Raw genomic sequence first — 13,976 nt, 5'->3', positions numbered from 1 at the left:
ATATAATTTACTCCCTTAAGGCAAGCTGTAAATATCATATGTAGGCAGAGCAGAATGGCTACATTCATATACACTATATACATAGGCCGGGAATCACGTACAGCAGCGTATCTTTAGAGCGGCATAGCGCATCTGATATGCGCTACGCCGACGTAACATAGAGAGGCTCGTACTATATTCACCAAGCACTTGCTCCCTTTCTTGTGCCGGCGTAACGTAAAATGGCCGGCGTAAGCCCGCCTAATTCAAAGTAGCAAGGCAGTGGCCGTGTTGTATTAAAATTAACCGTGACCCCCATGTAAATGCATGGCCGTACGAACGGCGCATGCGCGCGCATGCTCAGGATCACGTCGAATTTACTCCCTAAGATACGCCGGCTCCATTCATACGACGTGAACGTAACCTACGCCCAGCCCCATTCACGTACGACTTGCATAAACGACGTAAAATACGACGCTGTTCCCGCGCCCGTACATTAACATGGGGTAAAGTTACGCCGGATGTACGCCTTACGAAAACGGCGTAGCTTACTGCGACGGGCGCAAGTACGTTCATGAATCGGCGTATCTAGCTCATTTACATATTCAACGCGTAAATCTACGGAAGCGCCCCTAGCGGCCAGCGTAAATGTGCACCCAAGATACGACGGCGTAGGAGACTTACGTCGGTCGTATCAAGCTAAAATTCAGGCGTATCTTGTTTCCTGAATACAGCGCATAGATACAACGGCGCATCCTGGAACTTACACTGCGTATCAATAGATACGTTGGCGTAAGTTGTTTGTGAATCCCGGCCATAGTAAACATCTCAGCTCGTACAGGCATAAGTAGGTGTATGTTTGTATTAGTTGAAATGCAGTATGGACCACTTATTTTACACAGAATCTTGCTGGTTCATGGGGCAGTGGGTGTATATTAGATCATCTCCCCAGCCAAGAGATGGCTGGTGCTTGCATTGATCTCCCTATTAATGTTCAATGGGATGTTTGCTGGTAGTGAACCTTCATTAAAGCGGTGGTTCACCCTTAGAGAGCACTTTATAGCCTTAGATTCCTGCTCGTTTTGTCTAGGGGAATCGGCTATTTGTTTTAAAATATGAGCAGTACTTACCCGTTTACGAGATGCATCCTCTCCGTCGCTTCCGGGTATGGGCTGCGGGAATGGGCGTTCCTTCTTGATTGACAGTCTTCCGAGAGGCTTCCGACGGTCGCATCGATCGCGTCACGATTTTCCGAAAGAAGCCGAACGTCGGTGCGCAGGCGCAGTATAGAGCCGCACCGATGTTCGGCTTCTTTCGGCTACGAGTGACGCGATGGATGCGACCGTCGGAAGCCTCTCGGAAGACTGTCAATCAAGAAGGAACGCCCGCTCCCGAAGACCCATACCCGGAAGCGACGGAAGAAGATGCATCTCGAAAACGGTAAGTACTGCTCATATTTTAAAACAAATAGCCGATTCCCCTAGACCAAACGAGCAGGAATCTAAGGGGAAAAAATTTTTTTTTAATAAATGGGTGAACTCCGCTTTAAGCATAATAAAACTATTTACACTCTTGACAGTGGAGCCCAATCAAAACCCAAGATCGGGCTCTGGTATTTCCTTTGTAGACAATTATTTTGGGATTGCCCAGTCATATTTTCTTGAATGTGACATCTGTTTAAGTGTCTTTTTTTGCCATAACTTAGTGCTGAAATTTTCTTGTTTAGAAAGTGTTGGATGAGTGCCAGGACCGGAGGAACTGCCAGCTGCTTGTCAACAGTCGTTTGTTTGGCTCTGATCCATGTCCAGGAACCAGCAAATACATGGTGGTGGGATACAAATGTAGGCCAAGTAAGTACAACATTCCCCAGAACTTTGTAAGACTTTTAGAGAAGAATCCCCATTGCAATTATTTAAAGGGTAAGTTTAGCCAAACGTATGCATGTGTAGAGTCTGTAGTAGCTGCCAATGGTTTTGCAAAGTGTTTTGCATAGTCAACCGCCCTTTATGTTTACAGGCCTTCACTCCTCTGGGCTACTTGTGTTTGTTTTAAAAAATATGCAAATACCAAGTAAGGCAATTGCTTTCTATGATGTTCAATGCTCATGTGTGAATTTATGTACAAGGTGTAAGCTTACTCCTGTACTGTAAGCACCAAATGACCTTTCCAAGCCAGGTAGTGTATTTGCATGGGAGGTAGACCTTTTGGGGCAGATCCACAAAGAGAGTACTTTCAAATTTCCCGCGTCGTATCTTTGTTTTGAATCCTCAAAACAAGATACAACGGCATCTGGGTTAGATCCGACAGGCGTACGCCTTCGGATCTAAGATGCAATTTTTCGGCGTCCGCTGGGTGGCGTTCACGTCGTTTTCCGTGTCGAGTTTTCAAAATAGCTATTTCCGACGATCCACGAACGTACGAGCGGCCGTCGCATTCTTTTACGTCGTCTCTAGTCGGCTTTTTCCGGCGTATAGTTAAAGCTGCTGTTTCGTGGCGTATAGTTAAACCTGCTATGTTAAGTATGGTCGTCGTTCCCGCGTTTAATTTGAATTTTTTTTTCATTTGCGTAAGTCGTCTGTGAATCGCGGGATGGACGTAATTTACGTCCAAGTCTAAACAATGACGTCCTTGTCGATGTCATTTCACGCAATGCGCGGCGGGAAATTTAGGGACGGCGCATGCGCAGTTCGTTCGGCGCGGGAACGCGCTTCATTTAAATGAAACACGCCCCCTACCTGCCCAACTTGAATTCCGCGCCGCTACGCCGCTTGAGATACACTACGCCGCCATAACTTACGGCGCAAAATCTTTATGGATTCGAACCAAAGCCAGGTAAGGTACGGCGGCGTAGCGTATCTCCGATACGATGCGCCGGGGCAGATCTTTGTGGATCTGACCCTTTATGTTTAGGATTTAGGGCTGGGGTGGGGAGTTTAGCATATAGCACGGTTTTTGCTTTTGTCCCATTTTGCTTCCTATTTCAGAGACAAGAGAGAACAAGGTTTGAGTGAACATATCCCCTGTTAGATTGTTCCCATCAGAACAGTTCTACCCATTAAAAATTTCCTATACTTTTCTCATCAAGTGAAAACAGTAAATTTTCCATCATGACTTATACACACAATGTGGCTTTTGCCCGACCAAAAGCTCATCGGAATTCTGACAAATTCCACCGGAGTAAAATAAAACATGTTCTATATTTAAATGGAAGTTCTCCAATGGGGCATGCACACGGTCGGAATTTCTGATGGAAAAAGTTTGTCTGACTTTATCCATCGGAAATTCCGATCATGTGCATGTGGCATTATTGTCACTTGGACAGGAAGTAAGGGAAAATGGGGCTGCAGAAACCAGTTAACATGACAAACATGCTAACCCTCACCCGCTATCCAACACAGAAAACACAAAGTGCCTCTCAAGCCAAAACCATTTGCACCAAAAATACTGCGCTGGAGCTTTCAGTGCCTCTGTCTCTATGTGAAAGCTGTTTTTTGACCAGTGGGCGAATGGTTTAATTCATGTAGCGCTCACCCCCGAAGGGGCCGCTGGTTGATTTGGGATTGGCGTATTAAGTTACCAAATTCTTTTGTCTAGGGGTAGTACTTGTGAGTGTGGATAAATAAGCAAGTGTCCAGCCAGTAGCGTGAGTTTTCAATGCTTTATTCCAAGGCCAACATGGCCAACATCAACATGACACACAGTAGAGAAAAGGGTTGATGAGTCGGAAGAACTTGTAGCATCAGGCCTTGGATATCAGAAGCATAGAGAGCAAGCCTGCTCTCAGCACAGACGATTCAAAACGTCGCCACCCTCGCCAGGGTGGGTAAGTGCCCCCTGGACAGGCAATTAACTTGAACCTGGCAGCCAAAGGGTCACTTGCAATAATCAAATCACTGGGAGGAAACAATGCCTCTGCCACAGGCTTACTAAATGTTCTCAGTATAGTCAAAGCGTAAGGATAATGAATCCTCCCAGTAAGTCCTATTCTGTAGGGTCACCTACTGATAGCAAAAAGGGGTACCTGTCATGTGGCGTGGTGACCGGATCCCCGGTTGTTCGTCCAGGCCTCGCGAACAACCTCTGTACTTAGGTTCTCCCGAGCCAATCCCCCACCGCTCAGCTCCCAGCTTAGGATCTGGAACCCAGCAAGCTGCTGGGGTCCCTCTCTTCATCAAAAGAAGGCTCCGCAAGGTGCATAGCTTCAGCCAGGCAGGCCATGAGGACGGGTCCCGTGGATGCGCGCACCCTGAAGGTGGATTCCGCACCTGGATCTCGGGCCCCGCAGAGAACAACCGAAAAATGGCGGGTGCCACAGATATACCCCCCGCCAGCACGCCCAAAGAGGGAAAAAAAAACCTCTGATTGGCTGCTGTGGAGAACGGTTCTGTCAGAACCCCTATAGCGCCAACTGTCGCCCAGGGGTGGCAACGCACCCCTGGACACACAGACTGACCCACGAGGCAGTTCCGAATTGGCAACAGCACAGACTAACAATTAGTGAATGGGAGCAACTGAAATCTCCCATTCCCCACAAACTTTAGCGTAACTCCCCACTAACTTTAAAGGGGGGGGGGGCGCTACATTCACTTTTAGAAGAAATGTTTTTTTTTTTTAATCCAGACTAGAACATTGTACTGTTATATGTATGCCTTCATTTTAGATGAATTTAAGAGTAAGGTGGCCTGTGAGGATGACCGGCTGAGGCTAAGCTGTAAGAGGAATACAGGAATTGCCATCTATTCTGCTACGTTTGGAAGAGTACAAGGTGACAGCTTGGAGTGCCCATACCAGGACCTAGCCATGACTTCTACAGGTAAGACGGTATTCTTTTTGAGCACTCCCAACACTCCAGTTTGTCTTACCTTGTGGTCAACCCCCTTATCTCCAAAGATTTGTTTTTAGTTAAAGTTACAGATCTTCAACTGTTTCTGGTCCAGTGTGATTAAGGTGTTTGGAAAATGAGCACCAAGTGCAAGAACTGACTTTTTTTTCCCCCATCATTTTTATTGTTTTCTGGATAATCTGTACAAACAAAAAAGTTATACAGAATGTGTCAAATAATGTTTGTTTTGGAAGAATGGTAAATACAGTATGTGCGGTTCATGTGATAATAATAATTTGTACTTGTTACATAATAGTAATTGTTAAGCATGGATGAACAGTTGGACCTTTAATCATAAACTGGTCCAATTTTGTAAGAATAGTGATGCCACCCAATCTCTTTAGCTGTACAGGGCCTTGCTCATATGGGCGCTGGGTGCAGAAGGGCACATAGCTACCACAATGTGCAGACTGTTTTGGCATGTACTGCATGCACTTTGCCTACAGTACATCCCCCCAGAATCTAATAAACTAAAATGCACACCAAGACCTTCTATTGTTAAAAAAAATGCATACCAAGACCAAACACAAAACATAAAGCCTGATAAACTTGAAGAAATGTCAATACATCTTTCAGACTAGACCTGCGGGGGAGGGTTTTGAAGGTGCTAACTCTTGCCAAGCACAACTGGAAATCCACTTGACCTAGCCTCATGCCATGTATGTCATGTTCCTTATAGGTGTATGCAAATACAAATTTTCTATCAAAGGTTGGATAGAGCAGTGGGGAAATAGACCCTTCATCAAGTTTTTATTGCTGACTGTGTCCCCACTGGGGAAATTCATCCGTTTTTATTATCACTGGTGGTCATTTTCTCAAGACCAAAAGTGAGGGGAAATCCCATCACCTTGCTAGACACCCGTTCTTATGCCAACTCTGGAGAATGAGACAGCAAAAAAAAACTTGTAAGGAGGTTTAACTATTCATTAGAAAACACCCAAGACCTTTCTGCTTTACACTTTTAAAAAGTTGCCAGCAAATTGACCTTGACCATTGCTCTTTGTGGACTTCTGTTAGGCTAGCCACTGGTGCAGATCTCTCTTGTTTAAACAAGGTCGATGGAGGCATCTCTCCTGCTGGTTATTGCATTGTCTTGGGTGGTGGCTGTCACAATGCTCATACAGTGACTATATCTAATTGGATTTTTTTGTCCACCCGGCTCCTTTGATAAAAGTTGATTATAAAATCGACACTTTTGTTGAGCCAGATTTAGGACCATCCACGGTCAAATTTCAGATAATTTAGCAGGAATCGGACAAAATTAAAGCCATCTATATAATAGATGGTAGAATGCTAATTATAGCAGTAGGAGCTAGAAATACCGTGCCAGGCCTTTTACAAAAACTCATAATGGAGCATGTCAAGTATGTCACTAGAAACGACCATTGCAGTGCCATCAGAAAAGGACTTATAAAAGTTGACCCCTCCTGAGTTTAAAATTATATTTCCCATTCTGGAAAAGCTCAGATAGTATCAAGAGGGTATTTCGCTGCCTATTGAAAGTAAGAAGTCATTGGCACCCTATACTATCATGGATGGGAAATTGCCACCCTCTATGCAAGGGCAGGTGTGAAAAATGCAGACAAGGGGCCGATAATAGGGTAGGGCAGACATAAAGCCAGTGCAGTCAATCAAGTGTTGCACAGAGAGAGAGGGACCGGAGGATAGAATGGTAGCGGCTGCTAGTACCGCAAAACCCAAAATAACTATCGCCCAGAAAAAGAATGTATATGGACTTTCTCGGGAACTGATGACACAGGTAGATGCAGTAAAAAAAAATTAAAAAAAAATTATTATACATAAAAAAATATACAGTTTAAAAACAGAACCACGACAATCAACCTCACACTAGTTACAGCAGTATAATATTAATTGAAATCCGTATAGTATCTGTTGTTGTGAGGTAAAATCAAGGGAGACCTCTACCGGTTTCGTGGAGAGACTGCTTCTTCAGGAGGTGAAGAAGCGGTCTCTCCGTGAAACCGGTAGAGGTCTCCCTTGATTTTACCTCACAACAACAGATACTATATGGATTTCCGTTAATATTATACTGCTGTAACCAGTGTGAGGTTGATTGTCATGGTTCTGTTTTTAAACTGTATATTTTTTTTTATGTATAATAAATTAATTTTTACTGTATCTACCTGTGTCATCAGTACCGAGAAAGTCCATATACATTCTTTTTCTGGGCGATAGTTATTTTGGGTTTGCGGTGCTAGCAGCCGCTACCATTCTATCCTCCGGTCCTTCTCTCTCTATAAATTTCTGGATGATGGTACATTATACGATTATTTAAACAATTGACTTAAAGCCATGCTCAAAATGTATTCAAGTGTTGCACAGTTGACGGTTGCCTTTTAGAAGTGGTGACACACAAGCCCTCCTCCAAGGTTCACCGCTATATGTTCTTGAAACAATTATTCTGTCCTGCGATGTCAGTTATATTTTTAAAATAAACACTACAGGCATAGTAAGTCTGTGCTGACATATGGTATGTTAAAGTTATGCTTGCAGCAAACTCTGTTTATAGTAAGATTTGGTAATCTATTTGTGTAGTTTGTTAATCACATGCATGTTTCATCAAGCCGTATTATTCTTCTAGCTTTACAGTTGATGGGGTCATGTACAAAGTCATTTTGAATGATATATGTGCAAATGACCTACATTTTCCTGCATCTGACAGTCATTTACCAAAAGGCAATGTACATTTTCTCTATTTTATGGACTTAAGAAGAAAGTGGTCAAAATGTTTCCCCAAAATCCTTGAAAATATAAATAAGGAAATTGTAGGGAGGGCTGTGTGACCACCACATTACAATTGGCTTACAATAAGGGAACACAGACCACCTAGCCTGAAAACAAGCTGCTTGCTGGTCATCATGTGTTTACCTGCTGTTCACCACAAAACCCTGAAATATAAATTCTATCTGTCAATCACATCTGTGAGTACCCAGCCACAGGTGTGAACCCTGACATCGGCTTGTCTTGGTGAAAATCGGCAGCAATTGACAGGAAAACCCAACCTGTCCCTCCTATACATTGTAAAGCTGTTGGTGCTACAGTATATAAATTGTGTATAATAATAATAATAATAATAATAATAATTAGTACCGTCCCTTCAACTGTCTGCCATGGACTTCTTAGGAAACAAGACAAGTGTTTCACTAGCATATTTTAACCCAAGAACAAAAATGTAATAAATTACAGCTTACCAGTAGGGATGAGCCCAACACCCCCCCGTTTGGTTCGCACCAGAACCTGCGAACAGACCAAAAGTTTGTGTGCACTTTAGAACCCTGTTAAAGTCTATGGGACTCAAACGTTTGAAATCTAAAGTGCTAATTTCAAAGGCTAATATGCAAGTTATTGTCCTAAAAAGTGTATGGGGACCCAGGTCCTGCCCCAGGGGACATGTATCAATGCAAAAAAAGTTTTAAAAACAGCAGTTTTTTCGGGAGCAGCGATTTTAGTAATGCTTAAAGTGAAACAATAAGATTGAAATATTCCTTTAAATTTCGTATCTGGGGGGGGGTGGGTGTATTGTATGCCTGTAAAGTAGCGCTCGTTTCCTGTGCTTAGAACTGTCCCTGCACAAAATTTAATTTCTGAAGGAAAAAAGTCATTTAAAATCACTCGTGGCTATAATGAATTGTCGACTCCCTACAATACAGAGAAAAGTCATTCATAAAAAAAAAATACGTGGGGGTCCCCCCAAATTCAATTACCAGGCCCTTCAGGTCTGGTATGGATATTAAGGGGAACCTTGTGTCAAATAAAAAAAATGATGTGGGGTTCCCCCCAAATATCCATTCAAGACCCTTCGGGTCTGGTATGGATTTTAAGGGGAACTCCACCCCAAATGTAAAAAAAAAATGGCATGGAGTTCCCCCCAAAAATCCACACCAGACCCTAATTGACCCCCGCACATTTTTTTTTTATTAATGACTTTTCTGTATTGCTGTGAGCGGACAATTCATTATAGCCACGAGTGATTTTAAATTACTTTTTTTCCTTCAGAAATGACAGTTTGTGCAGGGACAGTTCTAAGCACGGGAAACAAGCCCTAATTTACGGGCATACTATACACCCCCCAGGTACGAAATTTAAAGGAATATTTCACTCTAATTGTTTCACTTTAAGCATTATTAAAATCACTGCTCCCAAAAAAACTACAGTTTTTAAAACTTTTTTTTGCATTGATACATGTCCCCTGGGGCAGGATTCAGGTCCCCAAACACTTCATGACAATAACTTGCATATTAGCCTTCAAAATTAGCACTTTAGGTTTCAAACGTTCGAGTCCCATAGAATTTAATGGGGTTCTAAAGTTCACACGAACTTGCCGCGAACACCCCAAATTGTTCGCTGTTCGTTGAACAGGCAATGTTCGAGTCGAACATGAGTTCAATTCGAACTCGAAGCTCATCCCTACTTACCAGTCATTAGATGAGGTGGTTGCATTAAGTTTTGAGTTTTTATCCTAAATTTTTACCTGCTGACCCTACCAGTGACGACACACTTCCCTTTCTAGAGTGACAACACTTACTGACCCCACTGTACCTATGGAGCAGCTGCGTTGTCCCTCTCCATCTTCATAACTCTTGGGTGTAGGAAGGGGTTACTGGCCTTCTACTATAAAACCCACCCTGTACTTGGAGAAATTGATTTCCCCTTATTTCTAAGGGATCAGAACTAATGGGGGGTCACTGCAGTACAGCAGGTTTGAATTCGGGATGTAAAAGGCTGTGTGTGTCCTTTCTTTTGGAGGTTGGGAACTAAGGAGAAGCTAAAGAAATGTAATAGTAGTTATGTGTACTGCAATGCCCCCTCCTTCCACTTTGCTGGACGTTTATAGAGAACCACCCTTATATGGGACTGCTTACCATTTCTATGGACTGTGATTAAGTTACTGTTACCACATTTGGATTTGCATCTATCCCATTGCTGTGGACTGTTTACAACTATTTAAAGGAGTTATGTGCAGAACGTAGCCGCTTTTTGTGATGCAATGACTAAGAAAATATGCATAGGACTGAAACTGTTATTATGCAAAGCCAATGCCTTGGAACAGAGTATATGAGTGAGTACAAACCTGAACAGCCTAAGACTTGGAGCTGGTGGTGGTTTAGGGATGAATTTTCCCTCCTGGCCATGGGAGGAGAGCTCCCCCTGAACAGAACATAAACTAGGTGATCTGGGCCCCCATGTCTCATGGGTTCCGGGTGTTCTCCTGGACCCCCAAAAAATTAACATGTAACCACAAGTAGGATGCAGGGCTCTGCATGTGAGTGTGCTTTGGGTGTAAGAGGGAGTTGATATGCAGGGGATCAAGTGGAAATGGTCTCAAACCCACCATCTAAGACCAGAGGTCTGCATGGAGCAGAATTAGTATAGGGAAAGTGACCTCTGGGAAGCCCTGACTACAAGGGGAGGCGTTATATAATAATGTTTAAAACTGGGAACAATGCTAAGTGTTAGCATTATCCTCTAAAAGATTTCTAGCAGGATCAATACATATTTTTGTGTGCTTATTGAACAGATATAACAAGTATTTTAATGGTGTATATTTAACAGACCACAAGAGCTCAAGTAAGAGGAGTACAGAAGTTTATTGTTGGGTTTTCGTACCTTTTAACATGCATTACCACATGCCAATCCTCCTTGGCATGGCATATCTTCCAATGATGGGGGTGAGCACACCTCCCACTGGTCATTATGATGAATGATTATGGTTTGGTTTGAACCACACAATTCTGCAGTCCTCCCAACTTTAAAAACGGAGACAGGTGTTATCATGTTGTACTTAAAGCAGTATTAAACCCAAAAACTAAAATGTAATATATTGCAGCTTAACAGTTTTCTATTTAAGTTTTACCTTTTTGGCTTTTTTTATTTTATTTAACCTGGTGATCCTGCCAGTAACACACTTCCTGCCTGAGGCTGGGTTCACACTATTGCGAATTAGATGCGGGTTCCCCGCATTCTATTTGCAATAGCAGGAGATTTTGATCGGCTCTCTATGGAGCCGGTTCACATATCACCGCTGCGGTTTCAGTGTGAATTTGCGCAGGGGTCATGTGTGTCTTTTGGTCAGTTTCAGCTCTGAATTCAGCCAAAAATTCGAGCTGAAATTGGATCTGAAACGGAAACGGACGCACCGGACCCCAGCTGTGAGCCGCATGCTCATGTGAACCCAGCCTTATGGTGGCTAAATTCTGGATGAAGTAGTAAAGCAGACACCTTTGGACAGCAGCACTGTCATTTTGGGGGAGGTTAGTGGTAGACTAGCAGATTTAGATGGACTTGACTAACAAATGAATGCTGAACTTCAGCTAACAGTCTATAAACCATTATAGCAATAGGCTTTTCTTTTGGATTTTCCATAAATAATAAAAGATGGCCATTGTAAGTAACCCTGTCAGTATTAAATGGTTTGTCTCAACTCTCTGAATGCTACTTTGTCTGGACAGCTTGGTCTGTTAAAGGAAGTTGAAAAATAACAGACTTACTGGCTGAACCAAGAGGTTAAAATAAAGGAGAAAGGACTAAAAATTTGAACTAATTCAGCCATCACATTGGTAAGCTGAGTATATATATATATATATATATATATATATATATATATATATATATATATATTTTTTTTTTTTTTGTTTTGTTTTTGGGCTTAAAGTGATTGCAAAGGTTCAATTTTTATTTATTTTTTTAATAACAAACATGTCATACTTACCTCCACTGTGCACTTCTTTTGCACAGAGTGGCCCCGAACGTCATCTTCTGGGGTCCCCTGGCGGCTCTCTGGGCTCCTACCCGCATAAAAAAAGCGCTCTCCCAGGGGGTTACCTTGCATGCTCCCGAGTCCAGCATTCGGCGTACGTAACCGCTGAATGCAGGACTCAGCCTCGCCCCACCGGCGCCCGCATCATTGGATTTGATTGACAGCAGCGGGAGACAATGGCTGCGCTGCTATCTATCCAATGAAGAGCTGAGAACCCTGGGCAGAGAGACAGCACGTCCTCGCCATGGGACATTCCAGGGCTCAGGTCAGTAAAACAGGGGGGCTGGGGGGCCGGTGACTGCTAGTTTTGTTCACCTTAATGCATAGGATGCATTAAGGTTAAAAAACAGGAGGGTTTACAACCCCATTAATGCGGTTTTAAAGGCCCTATCAGCTTTTCCATTGTAAACTATAGACACGTTTTTCTTTACACCAAAGCATTTTCTGTTTTTCAGAATGTCAGTCACCCTCCTCCCTTTCACTTATGACACAGCGCTGCCAAGGCAAAAGGAGTTGCAGCATCTATGCCAGCACCTATGAGTTTGGAGACCCTTGTCATCCTGGAGTCCGGAAGCACCTGAATGTCATCTACACCTGTGGTGAGTCTTTGGCTGCATTCTTTATTCACAGTTGGCTTTTGGTTATCTGCTGCTGGCAATTATTTGTGCAGGATTCCTGGCACTTCTACCAGTCCAATCCAAATAAGGTGGTCTTGCTCTTCATGCCATTTGCTGTGACTCAAGTTATGGGACACGTAGAGTGACAACTACGTAATAAAACCTGCAAAGGCCTGGCAGATTTTGGGAGGAAACCCATGCAGGCATAGGGAGAAAATGTGAACTACAGGCAGTTAGTGTCATGGTTGGGATTTGAACCAACAACCCTAGTTCTGCTAAGCAGAGTGCTAATCACTTGGCTACTGTGCAACCTCTTGTTACCTGCAGAGATAAATGGAGGTTTTACTGCAACCAATAATGGATATCAGAGTAGGGGATATATGTGCTTTATTGGAGTGTTTAAAGAAGCCTTAGATTTTTATCAAAACCATATAAGATGAGGTCAAACTCAAAGGCTGCGTACACACGACCGGTCCATCCGATGAGAATGGTCCGACGGACCGTTTTCATCGCTTCACCGCTGAAGCAGACTGATGGTCTGATGTGCATACACACCATCAGTTCAAAAAACGATCGGGTCAGAACGCGGTGACGTAAAACACACAACGTGCTGAAAAAAAACGAAGTTCAATGCTTCCATGCATGCGTCGACTTGATTCTGAGCATGCGCGGGTTTTGAACCGATGCTTTTGTGTACTAACCATCGGTTTGGACCTATCGGTCAGCGGTCCATCGGTTCGATTTTAAAGCAAGTTCTCTCATTTTTGTCCGAAGGACAAAAGACAGATGGGCTATACACACGGTCGGTTTGGACTGATGAAACTGAACTTTGGTCCGTTTTCATCGGTTTGGACCAATGGTGTGTACGCGGCCTAAGAGTTTCAATTTGTATGTAATCAGGCAGGCCCTTAAACTGCATTGTTTTGGTAAATCTGAAGACAAAAATCTGCAGAAAATCTAATAGTGTGTATGGGGCTTAAAGGGGTTGTAAAGGTAAAAAAAAAGAATTCCCTAAATAGCTTCCTTTACCTTAGTGCAGTTTCCTTCACTTACCTCATCCTTCGATTTTTCTTTTAAATGTCCTTATTTCTTCTGGGAAATCCTCACTTCCTGTTCTTCTGTCTGTAACTCCACACAGTAATGTGACACTTTCTCCCTGGTGTGGAGTGCCATGCTCGCCCCCTCCCTTGAGGGGGGAAGGAGGGAGCAGGAGAGTCAGGACTCTCTCTACATTGCAGATAGAGAAAGAAGATGTGTGTTAGTGGGCGTCCTGACTCTCCTGCTCGCCCCCTCCCCCCTCAAGGGAGGGGGCGAGCACAACACTCCACACCAGGGAGAAAGTCTTGCATTACTGTGTGGAGTTACAGACAGAAGAACAGGAAGTGAGGATTTCTCAGAAGAAATAAGGACATTTAAAAGCAAAATCGAAGGATGGGGTAGGTGAAGGAGGACTGCACTAAGGTAAAGGAAGCTATATAGGGAATATTTTTTTTTACCTTTACAACCCCTTTAAGGCTGGGTTCACATTAGTGTGCTGTGCGACATCGCATGTGATTCAAACCACACTGCTGTGCAAATTACATGCAATGTCTGTGTGATGCAAATTTAGCCATGCATATTGTATGGCTGAATTCATAGTGAAAGTCGTGCAGGACCCTTTTTTTTGGTCCTCACCAGAATCGGATCGCATGGGTATTCACCCCCATGTGATCTGATTCAT

At 43.3% G+C, this 13,976-nt stretch overlaps 1 protein-coding gene across 1 annotated transcript in view; it reads left to right on the top strand.

Moving 5' to 3' along the window:
* Positions 1-13,976, top strand: part of LOC120936263 (protein eva-1 homolog C-like) — a 583,492-nt gene that overhangs the window by 287,557 nt on the left and 281,959 nt on the right. The window contains exons 3-5 of the mRNA XM_040348487.1: positions 1,706-1,829; positions 4,640-4,792; positions 12,095-12,238. Of these exons, the coding sequence (XP_040204421.1) occupies positions 1,706-1,829; positions 4,640-4,792; positions 12,095-12,238 (421 nt within the window). The remainder of the gene's footprint in view (positions 1-1,705; positions 1,830-4,639; positions 4,793-12,094; positions 12,239-13,976) is intronic.

Source organism: Rana temporaria, chromosome 4 (genome assembly GCF_905171775.1).
Source record: "Rana temporaria chromosome 4, aRanTem1.1, whole genome shotgun sequence".
Taxonomy (NCBI): domain Eukaryota; kingdom Metazoa; phylum Chordata; class Amphibia; order Anura; family Ranidae; genus Rana; species Rana temporaria.
Note: the sequence above shows the minus strand (reverse complement) of the source record. Positions and strands in the feature narration are given on the sequence as shown.